The sequence below is a fragment of the Lathyrus oleraceus genome, chromosome 4 (genome assembly GCF_024323335.1).
Source record: "Lathyrus oleraceus cultivar Zhongwan6 chromosome 4, CAAS_Psat_ZW6_1.0, whole genome shotgun sequence".
Classification (NCBI taxonomy): domain Eukaryota; kingdom Viridiplantae; phylum Streptophyta; class Magnoliopsida; order Fabales; family Fabaceae; genus Lathyrus; species Lathyrus oleraceus.
In genome coordinates, this window is record NC_066582.1 from 450,758,894 (window position 1) to 450,778,206 (window position 19,313).

Sequence of the window (19,313 nt, forward strand, 5' to 3'; positions counted from 1 at the left end):
GAATTATTATGGACAGAATTTAATATATTTTGTGTTTTTGATTTATTAGAATCAGTGCAAATGAGGATGTCCACGTCTGAGGCAAAAAGTGCAGCCACGATATCAGTGTTTCATATGATGCAGTCTGATACACATGTTTAAAGAAACTATTATACTATAGATAGATGCTATTTATGAGACACTTTTTCTTTGTTTCATACATAGACATGCACAAAAATTAAGCATGGTTTAGTGTTTAATGTTTTTAACAATTTTTCAGTTGTTTTTAAAGCATGTTTTATTTGTCACAAAAATTAATTATTTAGTCTATTTTACAAAATATTTCTTCTTTCTTAATACGTGTGAAATAATCAGCAGCATCACTCTGAGACCAGGACCGAGGAAGTATCGTAGAATTAGTGGGGTAAAAAAAAGGAGAGGTTTATAGGTTATATATTGCAAATTACAATGGTTTGGTAGGACCTAGTTTGCTATTGGCAATGATATTTAAGTGAGTTATGTTTCGTGGCTCATCTTATATCCACATAATAACATAATTCTCTATGCAACCTTTCCTTTATTTATTCATGTCATCTCAAAAATATAAAGACAAACAATTCAAGGGAACAACTTCACATTACTTAGTTTATAATTTGAAAACAGTTGAGAATGAGCCATAATATGTGAAAACTTGAAAACTTAAATGTAACTTATACTTAATTGGTTGTTGTGTGTATTATATGTAACCCTAACTAATTATAGAAATAAATAGAAATTATAGTTGTTTTATAGTCGTAAAGGTAAATATTATTGGTTGAATTTTTATTAGCAAAGATCAATTGTTTTTATCTTTTATTTTTGTTTCTCTTTATTTTTTATATTGGTTGTTTGTTCTAACAATTGCTATATGACGATTAACTCTAGTGTGAAATTCGAGGTGACAAGGTTCGATAAGATGGATAATTTTGGATCATGGTAAAGGAGTGTTAAAGATTTGTTGGTTCAACAAAGTATATAGAAAGCGTTGTGTGAGAAGAAATCGACTGACGTGGAGGATACTGATTGAGCAGAGATGAAGGAGAAGGTCGAGTGATTGATTTGCCTATGTGTTTCAGATGATGTGATATAACATATCATAGACCTAATGACGTCGAAGGTTAAGAATAAATTGGAGAGTCAATATATGTCAAAGACGTTGATGAACAAATTGTTTGCGAAACAACCATTATATAGTATGAAGATGCAGGAAGGAACCGATTTGCAACAACATGTTAATGTTTCCAACAACATAATCACTTATCTGGTGAGACTTGGGGTGAATATTGATGACAAAGATAAGGCAATTATCATGTTGTGCTCGTTACGAGGTTCTTATGACCACTTGATAACTACTTTTACCTATAGAAAAGACATTATCATTCTTGATGTGATTACTGCTACACTTTTGTCTCATTCTTAAAGGAGACAGTGTGGAGGAAGAAACTCAAGGCGACGGCGGTATGTATGTGAACGAGGGTCAAGATTGTGGACAAAACAAGAGTAAAATAAATTTTGAAAATAAGATGTCTAAATTCAAGAATTAAAAAAAGTTTAGTGATATAGTTGCAAAAAGATCGGCATTGGAAGAGGGATTATTCAAACAAAAAGAAAGGCTCATCTAGTTCTGCAAATGTGATTCAAATTGATTATTCTAAGAGTGAATCAGGTATATTATGGGTTTCATCCACCAAGTGCACAAATGCGTGGATTCTTAACTTTGGTGGTTCTTACCACATGACGGTGCACTGAGAATTGTTCACTACATTTAGGTCAGATAATTTTAAATTTGTTTATATAGGTGCTGATAAAGCATGTATTATCACTTGTCACTAGAACGTGACAAATTAAAATTTATATGGTTGACGACGACGGTGGCATGCGAACATTGAACAATGTCAAATATATTTTAGAATTAAGGAAAATTTTGATTTCCATAGGTACTCTATAGAAAAATAGTTTCTCATATAGGTATGATGGAAATAGAAATATTATGAAATTTAGAAAGGGTGTTTTGACTGTTAAGACTGCAAATAATATCTACAAACTATTGGAAAACATTGTTGTAAGTGATGTTGCATTAGTTGAGTTTTATAATGATGCAATCAAACTTTGGCATATGCATCTGAGTCATCTTAGTGAGCATGAGATGATAGAACTTCATCAGAGAAATATATGGAAGGTGTCCGTAGTTGTAAGATGAATTTATGCAAGTATTGTACTTAGGAAACAATGTTGTGTTCGGTTCAAGACTGAAAAGCATAAAACAGAGAGAATTTAGACTATGTGCGTTCAAATGTGTGGAGGCCTACCAAATAGGTTTTCATGGGTGGTTCCATATTTTGTGACTTTCAGAGATGATTTTTCTCGCAAGACTTTGGTGTATTTCATGAAGCAAAAATCTAAAGTCCTTACCAAATTAAAGTTGTTGAACATACAGGCAGTGAATCAAACAGACATAAAAACCAAGTATTCACAGCCAAATAATAGGACATTACATTGATTCGAATTTTAAGAGATTGTGTGAAGAACACGATATTTAAAGGTACTTTTTAATTTGTAAGACACCATAGCAAAATGGATTGCCATAGAGAATGAATAAGTATTTAACTGAAAGGACAACATGTCTCTTGTTAAATGTTGGACTATTAAAAGAATTTTGGAAAGAGGCAGTAACATAGTGTGTTATCTTATCAAAACCTCACCACAAGCTTCAGTGGAGAGGAACGTTGCAAAAGAGGTATGGAACAATAATCTTATTGATCTTGATCATTTAAGGATTTTTAGGTGTCCAGCTTATGTGCATATATCCAAACTTAATTCGAAGTCAAAAAAGTGTGTCTTCGTCGATTACGCAAAAGGTATGAAAAGATTCAAAAAGATAGTAATCATTGTTTTTATTAGCAGTTACTCTTGAAGCAGTCAGCTGCAGCATATGTGTCCGCATCTAAAATCAATTACAACATATGAGCAATTACTCCTTCAATGGATTTTGATCTGCCACCAGTAGATAATATATAGGTAATGTATATATCACAAGAGAAACTAGACTCTGGTACTAAAATTGGCTACTGACCTAAAGTTCAAGTGGAGTACATGATTATATTCTTATGTGTGCGATAAAGAGCATTGTTCAACCAAGCCACCAGAAACATATGGGTATGAAGACTTAACAACCTATGAACTTCTTACTAGTTCTTGAAACTTTTCCACCTTTCAATCTAGCCATGAAAAAGATAAGTGGATGGATGCAATGGTGGAGGAGTTGGAGTCCTTAAAGAAAAATCGAACGTGATAGCTTGTCTAGCTTCCTAAAGACAAATGCAAAAACTAAATATATCTCAAAGGTTTCTTATGTCAGTGGTTGGTTGTTTAATGTGTTATGATCTACAGTAGATCAGATTTGACATAAGTTGTAAGTCAAATTTGTAAGTTTATGTCCAAATTGGATAAACGTAATTGGGAAGCAGTATAGTGAATTGTCATATATTTGAAGGGTACAACGGATCATGGTATCATATTTAGCAGTGAACAAGGTGATTATTTAATTGTAAGATACGTTGATTCATACTATGTTGGTAATATGGATGATAGAAGATCTAAAACAAGGTTTGTATTTACTTTAGTTGAAGGACATATTTGTTGAAAATCAACAATTTAATTCATATAGGTCATGTCGACGACAGAAGCATAATACATGTCGGAGGGTCAAGCTGGCAAATAAGCCTTATGACTTACAGGATTGATGATGAAATTAGATGTTTAGCAAGGTGTATCATGTAAGGACCAAGAATATTGTTGTAAATTTCACCAGATCAGAGAGTTACTTTTTTCTGAACAAAGATTATTTAAAAGGTTTATACTTTAGAGAATGTAGTTGATATGTTAACCAAGTGAGTCATCATTGCTTAGACTTGTTACATGTTTCCCAACGTCATGCATAAAGTCTTCATAAAAGTTTTATATTTGTCAAGGTGGAGATTGTCGAGTATGATTCATGTGAAAACTTCATACATGTCTTAGGTCCAACTGTTTACTGTTTATTATGGATAGATGACTGGAGTGTGGGGTGGTAACCCCTTTAATACGGTTATGAGGTATTATTGTAAATTGAGATGTAATATTATATATAATACTTGTAACTATATAATTCTAATTAATCACAAATAAAAAGGAGCTATATTACTCTATAATCACAAACAATTTATTGGTTGAACTGCGTTAACAAAGATTAATTATGTTTTTTTTTACTTTCATTTTTTTTTAATCTTCTATAATCGTTTATGTTTTAACAAAGACTATCAATCAACTTAACTCATTCAACAACTACAGAGATCAATCAACTTAACACAACCATTATAAATATTAATAGAAACGTGCTCTAACTCATCACATGATATGTCAACTCATTATTTCTGAGAAAAAATTATAGAGAATGAATTTGTTATTGCCTTAGTTTTGGGGACAACGTAATATTGCATGGATTAAAGAGACCAAATTATTTATGCAATTTCAAGAATGGGGGATATTTTTTCCGTTCTCGAGGCACTTACCATTTCACCCAAATAAAAGAAAAGTGATAAATAAAAGAGAAATAATAATATTTATCAAACTATTCTTAATAACTATTAATTATCATAAACAAGTAGAAAAAATAATAAATTAAAATGTACAATTGAAATATAAAATTAAAACTAAATTCAAAAATTAAAAGTAACGGTTATTTTAAAATAGATAACTTTTTTTAAAATGACACATCTTGTGACAAAAATATTTTTTAGTCTAGACATGAAGAAGGAGAGATATAATGCATGTTATCATTATCACTTTCAACCTGTATTGCTGAATAGAACAATGAGCATTAAAATGGTTAACATGAACGCAAATATTTAGCCCATTCATTTCAAACATTATTTTTTGATAGAGTAGATAAAAATATATCGGAGTCAGATTCCACTAAGAAAAATGCTTTCTTAACTAGTGTAGAAAGCTAGGCAAATATGTCCTTGCATTGTTTTTCCACAACACTTATTGACATGGAACATGAATAACAAGCTGAAAACTACAGCATGTTCTAAAGAAAACAAATAGGAACAAGGGAATAAATTTATAGACACTAACTCTAGAGTTCTAAACTCATCCTTGGAGAGATGAAAAACAAGGAAACAACTTTAAGTTACCATCTCTACATCATCCCCTTGCCTGTCAAAAAAGAGAGAGACAAAACCACACCAGCTAAACAAATAATATCTGCCCTTCCAACTTTAGTCTGATAGTCTGATCTCCACTCCTAAAATGTCCTTCACCATCTCATATGATACAAATGCAAGTGCTATGGATGGGACCACCTGCACAACAACGACTTACAGAATTAGAGGAACACAAAAAACATGTTTACAATTAAACACTGATTTCACCTGGATAAATATTCAATAAACACAACTTATTTCATCTCAAAACAGATCCTACTTTGTTAAATTAAAAATTTCTCTAGACAATTATGAGTGTTCATAAAGAAATAGATAGAACCACATGATTAACATGGTCCTGTCACGACAAATCTCACATGAAAGGAACCATTCCATTCATGTAAAGAAACAATGCTAGCCTTCACTTTCAGACAAGAAAAATTAGATATAATTTTGCCAGAATTTATCATGATCGTTGGATGAAGACTGACCTTTACAGAATTGGGCACCAGACCCTTGTATAATGCACCGAAGCCCTCGTGCCGAACAGTTTTCCTAAATGCATCAATCATTCCAGTATATTCAAGTGGGGCTTTGCCTCTTCCATCTCCAGTTATAACAGAAGCAGCATTGTGCCAACCGGTCATCTGCATTCTACGACGAATGACATCAAGAGGGTACGCGACGGTTTGTCCAATGGTTCCGGCAGCAGCACCACAAGCCAGGCGTGTTGTCACACTCAGCTCAGAATCTTGAACTAGACCAAATGGTCTAGCTTTAATCAACCAATCTTTCAGAGATTCGTAGACAGCAAAGTTGAGACCAACATAAGGAACCTGCGGAAGAAAGGAAGAGAATATCAATTCAACAGAAGCACCAAAAAAAGTGACCTTGCTTATGTGCAGAATTACAACAACAGTCAATTATAACTATAATTATGAAACATGCAAAGAACATTGCAAAACAAAAACCTTTCAGGCAATCATCTCGCTCATAATTTAATTTAACTGCTCCGATATAGATCAGAAAAACCGCCATCCACTTCAAATCTTGAACACCTCTGCTTCTGGTATGAACATGTGGTATTACATTACTTTACTTTGTTTTTGAAATTTTCCCCTTCTAAAAATCATAAAATGAGAAAGATAGACTATTCTATTTCTAAATTATTAACTATGTACAGATGACAAAACCACCACCAGGTCCATATCGACATTTCTGTTCTTCTCTGCCAACAAAATGCAGTGGCTGAAACAGTGTGTTTTGCTCCTCGACTTCCTCATCAATGATCTTGAGAATTACATCACCGGATGTCACATTACTTGGTGGAATGGAACATTTGGAAATTAAACATGCTTTATGCTTCTCAAAAAATCCCAACAACTCAACTTTATCATACAACCCACATGTATATCCCACTTGATCTTCCGTGATGGACCCTCTGAGTTGGCTAAAGTTGAGAAACCGATGGAGACATTTGTGTTATTAGCATCTTGAGGCTGGTGAGGGATCAGGCAGGGTAATGGACAGTGCAGACCTTGGCAAGTGAGCAACAATCATAAAATAAAATAGAAAAGGCTAACTTGTTTGACCGGTTAACAGGTAAGGGTTTGGAAAAACATAGATGATGTGTCCCAATAGAGTAAGTGTGTTCAAAAGAGTCTGTATGAAGGTGTCATTAGCATTCCTCTCCAAACAATATATGTTACATTAAACTAAAAGAAATGAAGCAAGATAGAATGAAATACATCTACCAAGATTCAATAGCAAATGGCTAAGCTTTAACACCAGATTTATGATAGTGGTAACAATAATCAGTATTTATTATGAATTGTGTCGAAAAAAATTGTAAAATTATGATCCTAAATGTAGTGAACATGTAAATGCATTAGCTTCCCATTTTTGTAGGGAATTGTGCAATCTGCCTTCCCTCGAATAAAGTTGTGAGGTACTATCCAAATAAACACCTCAATGTTACTCTTAGCTGTCTTTGGCTCAATGGTATAACATGACTAATTGAATAGGTGTATCTAGTATCTACTAATAGATCATGCCATAAACAACTATTAACAAACAGAGAACCTAGGTAGGTTCAGTTTTAAATGATTAAATGAATTGACAAAAGGTTCAACCCACTTATTAAACCAACAGTTTAAAAAAGAAAATTTAAATAAACAAGACCAAGCATGTAAACGTTCTTAATGAAAAAGGTAAGAGAAGGAATATAAGATGGCATAGAACTACACATCCAAACAACCTTAGCACACATTCAGTTTTATATTTCAAAATTCTTCTCTTTCTTGGGATCAAGGTCCCTCCCTCAACTGCACGTTCTATGTAGTAGCTTTTAAATGCAGTAACAACTTCTCGTAAAAATTGTAAATTAAACATATGTTCACATAACTATACCAAAAAAATAAGCATGTTCTCCATAATGAATTATCGGTCATAATTATAAATTATCATCTTCATAAATAGAAGAGATATTCAGGAAAGATTACTCACAACTCCAATTACTGAAGGAAGCCAGCCCTTATATAAAGCACGTGGACCTTCTTGCCTAAGCACAGTAGTCAAAGCATGGAACATTCCTCGGTACTGATAAGGGGATTTCTCGGTCTGCAAATATGAGGCAAAAAACTCTGTCAAACTTTGGTAGCACATATACTTCCTCCAATTATTATTACAACTACCCTTATAATCCACAACGACAAAAGCAATCATTTGCTAAAATGAAAAACTGACCTGTACAGTTATCCTGCCTCGGACCATATCCATTGGATAAGTTGCAGACATAGCAATTATTCCAGCACATGCTCCAGCTCCAAGACGTAAAACAGGGGTAAGCTGAGCATCCTCTGCAAAAAGTACGTGGGGGATATACTTAGACAACTAAAAATATTTAAAAAAGAAAATCTAAATCTAAATATTTTACAGGTCAAAGCGTACAGAGATCATTTCAGCCAGTGTTGTCAAGCAAAAACTGTTGTTTGATTTATTTTTTATAAGTAAAAGATTACTGAAAAAACGTATTTAACAAACACTAAATCATGTGTAAAAAGTGTTCACTTTCAACACTGTATTAGTGCATTGAATTGGATATTCAAGCTAGCCAATGGACACCACATAACTGCTGTATCTATGATGCATGAGTACTATATGCTTGGGTGGTCAAACATTGTATTAAGTTGCTAACTTGCAATCGCTCAAAAGTTTGCTGCCAAGTTCTTTTTTAAGTATGCCACTTAATGAAACAAACCTAATACATTTTTTCTTTTCAAATTTTTACAATATATACACTTGTGTGGTCAAACATTGTATTAAGTTGCTAACTTGCAATCGCTCAAAAGTTTGCTGCCAAGTTCTTTTTTAAGTATGCCACTTAATGAAACAAACTACTATTTCCTGAGCACTTGGCATATGCCCTCTTTAAGTATTTGGCTTGCTTGATGGAAACGTTAAAAGAATTCTGAACATTGTATTTATCATTTAATTATATGGGTGATGCGGCCGCAATTACAGTCGCGATACACAAAGCCATAAAAAACATTGGCATGGCAATTGCAGTCTGTTTTTAAAAATCTAGAGCAAATATAGTCTGATATTGCCCTTGCTCAATTTAAAAATAAAAATAAAATCCAAGCTGACACAATTTATCCAAGAGTAAAAATAGTAAACATACCATTTCCAGTTTGCTGCTGATAGAGTTGCAGTATGCCTCTGCAAAAATAAGAAAGAATTGTCAGGGAAATGAACGGATGAGAGAGTTATAAATGTGTGAAGGATGTTTGAAATGATTGAAAAAATTTAGCCACTGAATGTCCCTAAAGAAAAATGTTAAAATAGTATTGCAGAAGCCATTTTGACATCACTAAAAGTTGATTGGTATAATACTGCACCTGAATGACAACTAAAGAGAATTCTAGACAAAAACAAAATTAGTGCTTCATTTTGTATACAAGTAAAACTTACTTAGAAGCTTGCTCATAACTGAAGAACTTCACAGCAGAATTTGGGACAATTCGAGCACAGTTAGTACCATTTCCCTTGAACAGTCCACGGAATCCTTCAGTTCTCCATATATATTTTAGGCCTTGTATTGTTCCATTGTATTTTATGTTATGAGGATTCTGGACCTGCAGATGGAAAAAACCAAAAGAAGCAATAGGTAGAAATTAGGGTACACTCAAACAAGCCCGCTGATATACAGTCTAATCTTTGTCCCAGCATATAAAAGCAAGAAGAAATGATACCTATGTAAATCTAAACAAACTAACCTGAAGCAAAATTTTCATTCGCTCGAGTGGAGCAACTGCCGTTCGTGATCTGCAAGTTACAAAATTGTTGGTTTAATTAGAATTCAGCATAACACCAAAAAGTATTTTGGGATTATCAAAAAGAAATAGTTTCCAGTAAAACTGGCCTATAGGTCGTTCTAATTTTAATTATTTCTCAACTGACTGAAATCAAAATGCAATACACAGCATGTATCAAAGTTAAGAAGGCATTTACTATCAAATATTAAGGGAATGGAAATCTTGTAGTTACTTTCATAAAACTCACACATACAATCACAAGAAACCAAAACAAGTTCCATTCCAGAGCCCCGAACTTGGAGGTGTTTCTTCACAAGTGATCCAAGTCCAACATAGATAATTTTTTCCCCACAAAAGCATGCGCTAAAAATAAAATATAAAAATTCTTCTTCTATTGTATTTCTATAATTTTGAGCACCAGGTTTTTTGGCATAAGTGCTATTTAATCAATGTCTGACAGTGGAATGTTGCAGCCAACCCTCAACGCTACAGCAGTGTAGCAGGTAGCTGTATGGCTGTTACATTCAAATTTAGGGAAACAAGACAAGTAATTTATACCATAGTACCATACACATGTAAAAGCTCAAGAGTAGAATACAAAAGATTAAGGACATTCATAACTAAAATCATATTTCACTGTGTTTTCATAAAAAAACATATCAAATTTCACTGTACCAATATCCAAACCCAATACAGAGCAAATAAGTTTTAAGATGAAATGACTAAAATATCCAAAAACATAGAGCGACTATAAGCGTATTCCGTTTTCACAGAAGCTTCACTGTAGGGATGCTAGAGCCCATAAATGGCCACTACTCAATCGCAACACAGTGGATTCTGCATAAAGACTAGGGGTCACTGCAATGCATAATGTAGCTATAGCAGACGCTACGGCTGCTATTGACAAAAGAACCCAAGTGTATCTTATCTTTATCACTAACGTCTAACAATAGTTGTAGTTTTGCGAATTGCTAGTCCTTATTTTCTGATTTCCTCACAGGGGGAAATAAGACAGTCAAGGTGATATAGCATTAGTAAATATGAACAAATCCAGACCCAACAACTTCAGAAATGAACAAAAGCTTTTTAACACGTCATTTTCTTGAGAATATTTAACAGATCACGTATAAAAAACCATACTACTTCACCAATTACAAAAGCCATATTAATAATTATCCGCATCAATCACCAATTACTTAACAGAACCAACCCATATTCAAAACAGACAAACAAAATTAAACAACCCTATGATTCAAAATATCCACACAAAAAAAAATACTTTCCTCGAAAACACAACAATTCAAACCATCAAAAACAAATCACAACTTCGATAAAACCAATGAATATCAACATCAAACCGCAAATACTTCCAAGTTCCAATCAATCATTTCAATATAATAACACATAAATAAAATGGATATAAATAAGAAATGAAAACGGAACTGACACTCCTCCTGCGACTCCACCGGCGACGAGAGACTTGCAGATGCTACCGATGGCATAGTTAGGAGCTTTAACAACTCCTTCTCTAGCGAGCTTCGCTTCTTCCGCCAAATTAACGATCTTCGTTACAGCTGATTCACCAGTTTTCACATCTTCCGAAGCCATGCTCAATAACAATAATTCCGATAAAATCTATAAGCCCTAAATCAACCGGAACAAAAAAATTTTTATAAAAAATAGAGAAAATAATCTAGGTCGTCGGAGATTGAGAGATCTTCAATTTTCCGATAAATAACCGGCGAATTATTCCGGCGAAAAACGAAGCTACGCGATCAATTCTCTCTAGCTCGCTCTGAAATGGTGGCTGCGGAGGCTTCTAGAGAGAGAGAGAGAGTGAAAGCTCACAGAGACCACTAAGCTACTACGAGTATGAGCGAAGAAGCGTGACGGCGTTTGATTACAGTTACGCTATTTATATGGATTTTAGAGAGAGAAACACTTCTCTCACCAAAAAAACAATTAGAGAATTTCTTCTATTTTTTTTTTTTTGTTGTGAGAAAACTGAAAGATAAAGATATTATAAATGTGTTATGATAAAATAAATGTATTTATTTTTGTGGCAGAGATTATATTTTGAGTTTAATTGATATGCAATACCCTGTAAAATAATTTTATTAGATCCTTTTATATAGGAATTTATCAATATGATTAACTTAAAATTTATGGTTAAAATTTATGGTTTAATAGGATAGGATACTAATTGATACTGTAAAATTATTTTATCGATCTATTTTATATATATATATATATATATATATATATATATATATATATATATATATATAAAAAGATATTTTATTATGGTTGAATGTGTGATGTGTATGTTTGAAAAAATTAATTACTACTCCTATAATATGCGTATAATATGCGTATGCATATGCACTTTATCTTTATTTTGGTTAAAGTTGTGGTAAAAATAATTTTAAGTAATTATATTTTTTAAGAAAAAAGTACTTAAACAATTAACATTTTAAATAATCTATTAAAGTAAAAAAAATCATATATAGGATGTGATATTATCTGTGGCGCATGCACTCTAAATTGATCATAGACGTCACATCTGACGTATGCTCTTGTGGTATGCCAATGACAGCGACGCATGCATCCTGACAATAGGAACATGTGTCATCCTCTTGGCTCCTACGTTGTATTTGATTATTATTTTTTATAATTATTTTAACAAAGAGATAATAATAAAAAATTGTTAAATAGAAAAAATTAAATTATAATATTATTTTATAAAATAGAATTACATAACTATTTGAGAGAATTTTAATGACCCGCTTGATCGTAACGCTCATTGGTTCCACACACCCGGTGTATTCGCTTGCCTTTAAGGCCTCCCACGATTTTCCTAAGGTGTTTATGAAGGAGAAGGGCGATCCAAAATGCAGCGGAATTTAAAAAAATTCTCCTTTAGTGATCCTTACGAATGGGCATGATCAGTGATAGAATTGTTACCTCTTGTGGCGATTGAAACCTTTGATGCAGATCTACGGAGCGATCACAAACGTTGAACGGTGACAACGCCTCTACTCAGTCCACACGAACGGATTCCTTCAATCTCAGTGCTAGCTGCTACGAATGAAGGCTTTGAGTGAGAGAGAGAGAGAGAGAGAGAGAGAGAGAGAGAGAGAGAGAGAGAGAGAGAGAGAGAGAAACGAAATTGCAACTCCACGAATGCTTCTGCACAAGGGTTCTATTTATAGAACCACTTGTGTGGGATGCAAGCTAAAAATCTCACTTAAGTGTATGTGGCACATATCTTATAATATGCCAAAATCACTTAAGCGCGTGGTACCTTACCATATTTCGTATTCTACTTAAGTACATTGTACCTTACGATGTTCTATAATTCACTTAAGTGCATCGTACCTTACGATGTTCCTTAGTTACTCTATCTCTAATCAATCTGTCCTTTTGTGTGTGATCCTGTAGGTTTTCGCGGCATTGGCAATTATATTAAATCACGTATTTAACATAATAAACAGTGAGCGGTATCTAGCAACACATCACTGCTACCCAAGACACGAAAATGTCATGTGATTTGACAAATCCTTTTGTGATAATACTTATGTGTACAATTACCCTTTTGCCCTTGTGTCTATATTGAACACAAGACATAAACCGTGTCATTCTTGTCCAGTTCAATATTAGGCCCATAGACATTTATCCTGTTACGCAGGATGGGAAAATTCCATCTATGTCACTCATGTCCCTCAGCATGCTTCGTGGAGTACCCATCAACTGTCTTTATGGTCATCCAGTTACGGACAATGTTTGATCATCAATAAGGCACTTGACTCTACATCTAGGGTCCATAGTGGTTTCAGGTCGAAGGGTGGTATACACCATTATCACCATGAGAATAACTTATGACACTTTGCATAACATTCTATATAGTATTCTCATAACGGGTCAATCCAGTATAAATATTACTCTTAATATTCATACATATGTTTAAGACTTGATAACTCCTTATCCATGATCCATGATATGTGATCATCAGTCTATATACATAATAGTCTTAATGCTTTAATGTTATCCCACTTCACAATAAAGCTCGACTACGGATACATTAAGAATAGTGCCCTTATGTTTAATGTGATCTCATGATTAAGTCACACTTGATACATTAAACGAACTAGCTATTCTAGGGACTTTATTAAACAAACATAATAAAGAAAAAACCTTTTATTATTAATAAATAATTCGATACAAGTACCAAAAGTATTGGCCTCTAGGGCTTACACCAACAATCTCCCACTAGCACTAGAGCCAATCATGCATACCCCTAATGCTGATAGATCTAGTATGGCCATCATGCTTCTGTTGCGCAAGAGGCTTTGTCAGTTGGTCAGCAATATTGTCAAGTGTAGGTACTCTGCATATTTTCACATCTCCTTTATCTATTATCTCTCGAATGAGGTGATAATGCCTAAGTATGTGTTTGGATTGTTGGTGAGATCTAGGCTCCTTAGCTTGTGCGATAGCACCATTGTTATCACAATAGAGACCAATGGGATCCACAATGCTAGGAACTATGCCAAGTTCACTAATGAACTTTTTGATCCAAACAACTTCCTTTGTTGCACTTGAGGCAACAATATACTCGGCCTCGGTTGTAGAATCAGCAAATGTATCTTGCTTTGAACTTTTCCAGCTCACAGCGCCACCGTTTAAGCAAAACACATAACCAAATTGCGATCTAAAGTCATTCTTATCTGTCTGGAAGCTAGCATCGGTGTATCCAATTACAGCAAGCTCTTCCTGACCTCCATATATCAAGAATGAGTCCTTAGTCCTTCTCAAATACTTAAGGATATTCTTGACAGCTACCCAATGAGCATCATCGGGATCAGATTGGTACCTACTCGTTGCACTTAAAGCATACGAGACATCTGGTCGAGTACATAACATGGCATACATGATAGATCCTATTGCATATGCATATGGAATCTTATTCATGCGATCCCTTTCTTCCTTAGTTGGAGGGGATTGTGTTTTTGACAGACACAAGACATGTTGCATAGGTATGAATCCTTTCTTGGAATCATGCATATTAAAGCGTCTCAACACTTTGTCTATGTATGTACTCTGACTTAGGCCAAGCAGTTTTTGTGATCTATCTCTATAGGTCCTGATTCCTAATATATAGTTTGCTTCACCCAGGTCCTTCATAGAAAAGCATTTCCCCAACCAAGACTTTACTTGTTGTGAGGTAGGGACATCGTTTCCAATGAGTAATATGTCATCTACATATAATACCAGGAAAATGATCATGCTTCCACTAACCTTCTTGTAGACACAAGGCTCATCTTCATTCTTGATGAATCCAAATTGTTTTACTATTTCATCAAAACGAAGGTTCCAGCTTTTGGAAGCTTGCTTCAATCCATAGATTGATCTTTGTAACTTACATATCTTTTGGGTTTCTTCTGGTATGTCAAGTCCTTCAGGCTGTGTCATGTACACATCCTCAAGAATATTCCCATTAAGGAAAACAGTTTTGACATCCATCTACCATATTTCATAATCATGATATGCAACGATAGCAAGTAAAATCCGAACAGATTTAAGCATTGCAACTGGTGAAAAGGTTTCATCATAGTCAACCCCATGAATTTGTTTATATCCTTTTGCAACCAGTATTGCCTTATAGGTATGTACCTTACCATCCATGTCAGTCTTCTTTTTGAAGATCCACTTGCATCCTATAGGGTTAACTCCTACAGGAGGTTCTACCAAGGTCCAAACTTGGTTTGTGTACATGGAATCCATTTCAGATTTCATGGCTTCTAGCCACTTCTCAGACTCGTGACCAGTTATGGTCTCTTGGTAGGTCACAGGCTCATCTTGATCCATGAGTAATACATCACCTTGATCAGTTATGATATATCCATATCTCTCAAGTAGGTGACGTATCCTACTTGACCTACACTGGTCTTGTTCTACTTGAGCAGGTTGCTCTTCAACAACTACTTGGGTTTCCTGCTCTAATTCCTCCATAGGTGTATCAATGCTTTGTGATTCTTGAATTTCTTCAAGCTCCACTTTCCTCTCACTGACTCCTTTGGAAATAAAATCCTTTTCTAGGAAAACTCCAGTTCGAGCGACAAACACTTTGCCCTTAGAAGGATGTAGAAGTAATACCCTCTTGTTTCTTTAGGATACCCCACAAATAAGCATTTGTGAGATTTGGGCTCAAGCTTAGTTGAAATTTGTCGTTTCACATAAACTTCGCAACCCCAAATCTTCATGTAAGACATATGTGGTTTCTTACCACTCCATATCTCATATAGTGTCTTCTCAACCTTTTTGGATGGAACACGGTTAAGTGTGTAAGCTGTTGTCAATAGTGCATGTCCCCAAAAGGAGTTTGTAAGATCGGCGTGACTCATCATGGATCGGACCATGTCTAACAAGGTTTGATTTCTTCTCTCAGATACACCGTTCCATTGGGGTGTTCCAGGAGGAGTAAGTTAGGATAGGATCCCACACTCTTTTAGATGGTCATCAAACTCTTAGCTTAAATACTCACCACCTCGATCTGATCGAAGAGGTTTAATATTCTTACCTAGTTGGTTTTGTACTTCATTCTTGAATTCCTTGAACTTTTCAAAGGACTCTGATTTGTGTTTCATTAAATACACATAACCATATCTACTAAAATCATCAATAAATATGATGAAGTACTGAAAACCTCATATGGCTGGTATGTTCAGTGGTCCACATACATCAGTGTGTATGAGGGCCAAAAGATCATTAGCTCTTTCACCTTTTCCTGTGAATGGAGACTTTGTCATCTTTCCAATTAAACAAGATCTGCATGTCTCATATGATTCATAATCAAAAGAGTCCAAGAGTTCATCTTTATGGAGTTTAGAAATGTGTTTCTCATTTATGTGGCCTAATCGACACTGCCAAAGGTAAGTTGGATTTAACTCATTAAGTTTCATCCTTTTAGTATTAATGTTATAAATAGGCATTTCAAGATCAAGGACATATAGCTCATTGTTCATTTGTGCAGTAGCATAGAATATATCATTCAAATAAATTGAGCAACAATTGTTCTTTATTATAAATGAAAAACCAAACTTGTCCAAACAAGAAACAAAAATGATATTCCTGCTAATTGCAGGTACATAATAACAGTTCTCTAACTGAATTATTAAACCACTAGGTAAAGTCAATACATAAGTTCCTACGGCTAAAGCAACAACCTTTGCTCCATTGCCAACTCGTAGGTCAACTTCACGTTTTGCCAAATCTCTACTCCTTTTTAGCCCCTGCACATTGGTACAAATGTGAGAACCGCATCCAGTATCTAATACCCATGATGCAGAAGTAGATAAATTAATTTCAATAACAAAAATAACTGAAGTTGAAGTCTCTACTCCATTCTTCTTATCTTCCAAGTACTTTGGGCAGTTTCTCTTCCAGTGTCTGGTCTTACCGCAATGGAAGTAGGTGCCTTCCTTTGATATGCCTCCACTAGGCTTCAAAGCAGCAACAGTGGGTTTGAGTTTGACAACTTCCTTGCCTTTCCCTTTATCACCCTGCTTGGTGGGTCTTTTGTTTTGTCTCTTTCCATTTTCGATCATCATAATGGACTTCCCTTTTGACTTCAGATTCTGCTCAGCAGTTCTTAACATGGCTAGCAGTTCAGGAATAGATTTGTCCATATCATTCATATTGAAATTAAGGACAAATTGACTGAATCTATCTGACAACGATTGCAAGATCAAATCAGTCGCAAGTTCCTTTCCGAGGGGAAAACCCAACCTCTTAAGGTTCTCCACATACCCAATCATCTTGAGCACATGGGGACCTACAGGGGCTCCCTCAGCTAACTTGTCTTGAAAAAGGGCTTTTGAAACTTCAAACCTTTCATGCCTTGCTTGCTCTTGATAGAGCATCTTCAGGTGTTCGATCATATCAAACGCTGCCATATTCTCATGTTGCTTTTGCAACTTTGAGTTCATGGTAGCTAGCATGAGGCAAGAGTTTCATTGGCATCATCGACATGTTTCTTATAAGTATCTTTTTCTACCTTAGGTGTAGAACTAGGAGGTTCCTCTTTAGGAACAAGTTTCTCCAAGACATACAGCTTCCTATCATGTTTGAGGGCAATCCTCAGATTTCGGTGTCAATCCAGAAAATTTGTCCCAGACAATTTTTCCTTGTCAAGGATTGATCGCAAAATGTTGTTAGAGGTGTTTGTTGTCATGATAATCTATATGAAAATAATGAAAATATAAGTATCAATAATATATTTAATTAGGCCTTTAATTAAATATGCTCCCACTATTTTACTCAAAACAAATGACCCTCACCATTTGATTCAGAAAATCCCGTTGGAAGATTTTCTAGTGGGTCGAGATCCACATTTCACTTTGTTTTAAGTCCGCGTAGGCGGATTACACAAAACTAAGTTATTTAGGTAGGAACTCCTTCCAATTGTATCTAATACAACTCTCGAATATTTTAGTTGGATAAATAACTCCTTATTCCAATCCATCACATGGATCATTTTCAACTCTTGCCTCTAAACATATATAATCTTATTATAATTTGTTTAGTTAAGTTTGACCCATTGTTTTAGCAATTGGATATTACAATTATCCCATCGTACCTTACTAATATAGAACATTCACCTTGCGTAGGTGAAACCTACATTATCCGATACTAGTCTTGATGGGTGCTAAAACTTGAAAAGCATAAACTTAATATTTAATTTGAGGGAATTTGCAATTATTCTGATCTCACCGGCTTATTTATCATATAAATTGTCTCTCACATGCATCAACGTACATTCACATGCATCAACATACATAATGAAACAATTATGGCCCCTAGTGCAATTGTTCTCCCAAGCCAATGAGAGAACCTAAGCTAACCTAATAATGATCTAAGCTTCTCCAAGCAAGATCTTCAAGGTTGTCCTCCTTTGATATTGTATTTTTCTCTTTCTTCGTAACATTACATTATATAAAAGAAACTTGTTTTACATACGAGAGAGTGAGATGAGAAAAGAAGTTATATTAAGAGATTAAAAGAGAGGCACGACACGCAGGTCATATTTTAAAATCCCAAAACAAAATAAAGGAAAACTAAGGCCATAACCTATCACCACAAGACAATAATAATAAACACATTATTATTATTAATTCAAATTCTGTTAATTAATTAAAACCAAATTAAATTTCGGTGACTGATCAGTGCATTTTAATGCACATTCTCCTATGTTTGTTCTTAAGCATTTCTTTGATTTCCTTTGCTTACTTTTATGTTTTATAATGTTTTTATATTTTAGTTTATTTTTATTGTTATTTGATTTTCGTATTTAATTTTCAGCTTTAACAGTCTGCACTAAAACGATTATAACTGGAGCTCCGGGAATCTGATTAACGCGTTCTAATAATTGCCGGAAATCTAAGAGGAAGAGGTACAACTTTTGTGTTGGAGTCAAAGTCAGATTCGAAGCGCTTATTTTCCAGAATTTCGTTTGAAGCTGCAACATTAGTTTTATTTTAGTTTTGGATCGTTAGTTTTGGGCCTGGGTTATGTATTTAACCCAGTAGGGTTGTAAACGGATTGCCTTGGTTTTCCCCTAATACCTAGCGGCCGAAAACATTATTCACGTTTTTTACTATTCACGAATTATTTTTCTTACGCTTGAAAGAACCGTATTGGAGAACTAATCTTTCCGGACGGATTTGCTGTATTCAAGTTCACTACTTTGAGATTGTTATAATTGCAATTAGAATTCTATTCCTTTCAATAATAT

General features: G+C 34.5%; 1 protein-coding gene across 1 annotated transcript; it reads right to left on the reverse strand.

The window, feature by feature from the left end:
- Positions 1-4,891: 4,891 nt before the first annotated feature.
- Positions 4,892-11,427, reverse strand: LOC127076051 (mitochondrial adenine nucleotide transporter ADNT1). The gene is made up of 8 exons (XM_051017602.1): positions 10,968-11,427; positions 9,482-9,530; positions 9,177-9,340; positions 8,887-8,924; positions 7,950-8,062; positions 7,710-7,823; positions 5,696-6,040; positions 4,892-5,363 (listed from the first exon to the last, which is right to left on the reverse strand). The coding sequence occupies exons 1-8, from the start codon at positions 11,126-11,128 to the stop codon at positions 5,280-5,282; spliced, it is 1,068 nt and encodes a 355-aa protein (XP_050873559.1). The 5' UTR covers positions 11,129-11,427; the 3' UTR covers positions 4,892-5,279.
- Positions 11,428-19,313: the final 7,886 nt, after the last annotated feature.

Bases quoted from the DNA above. Each gene is read 5' to 3' on its own strand.
- LOC127076051 (XM_051017602.1), bottom strand. From the start codon at position 11,128: ATGGCTTCGGAAGATGTGAAAACTGGTGAATCAGCTGTAACGAAGATC. The intron at 9,341-9,481 runs GTTAGTTTGTTT...TTCCATCTGCAG, and splicing joins GAATGAAAATTTTGCTTCAG to GTCCAGAATCCTCATAACAT. The intron at 8,063-8,886 runs GTATGTTTACTA...TACTTTTTGCAG, and splicing joins TCAGCAGCAAACTGGAAATG to AGGATGCTCAGCTTACCCCT.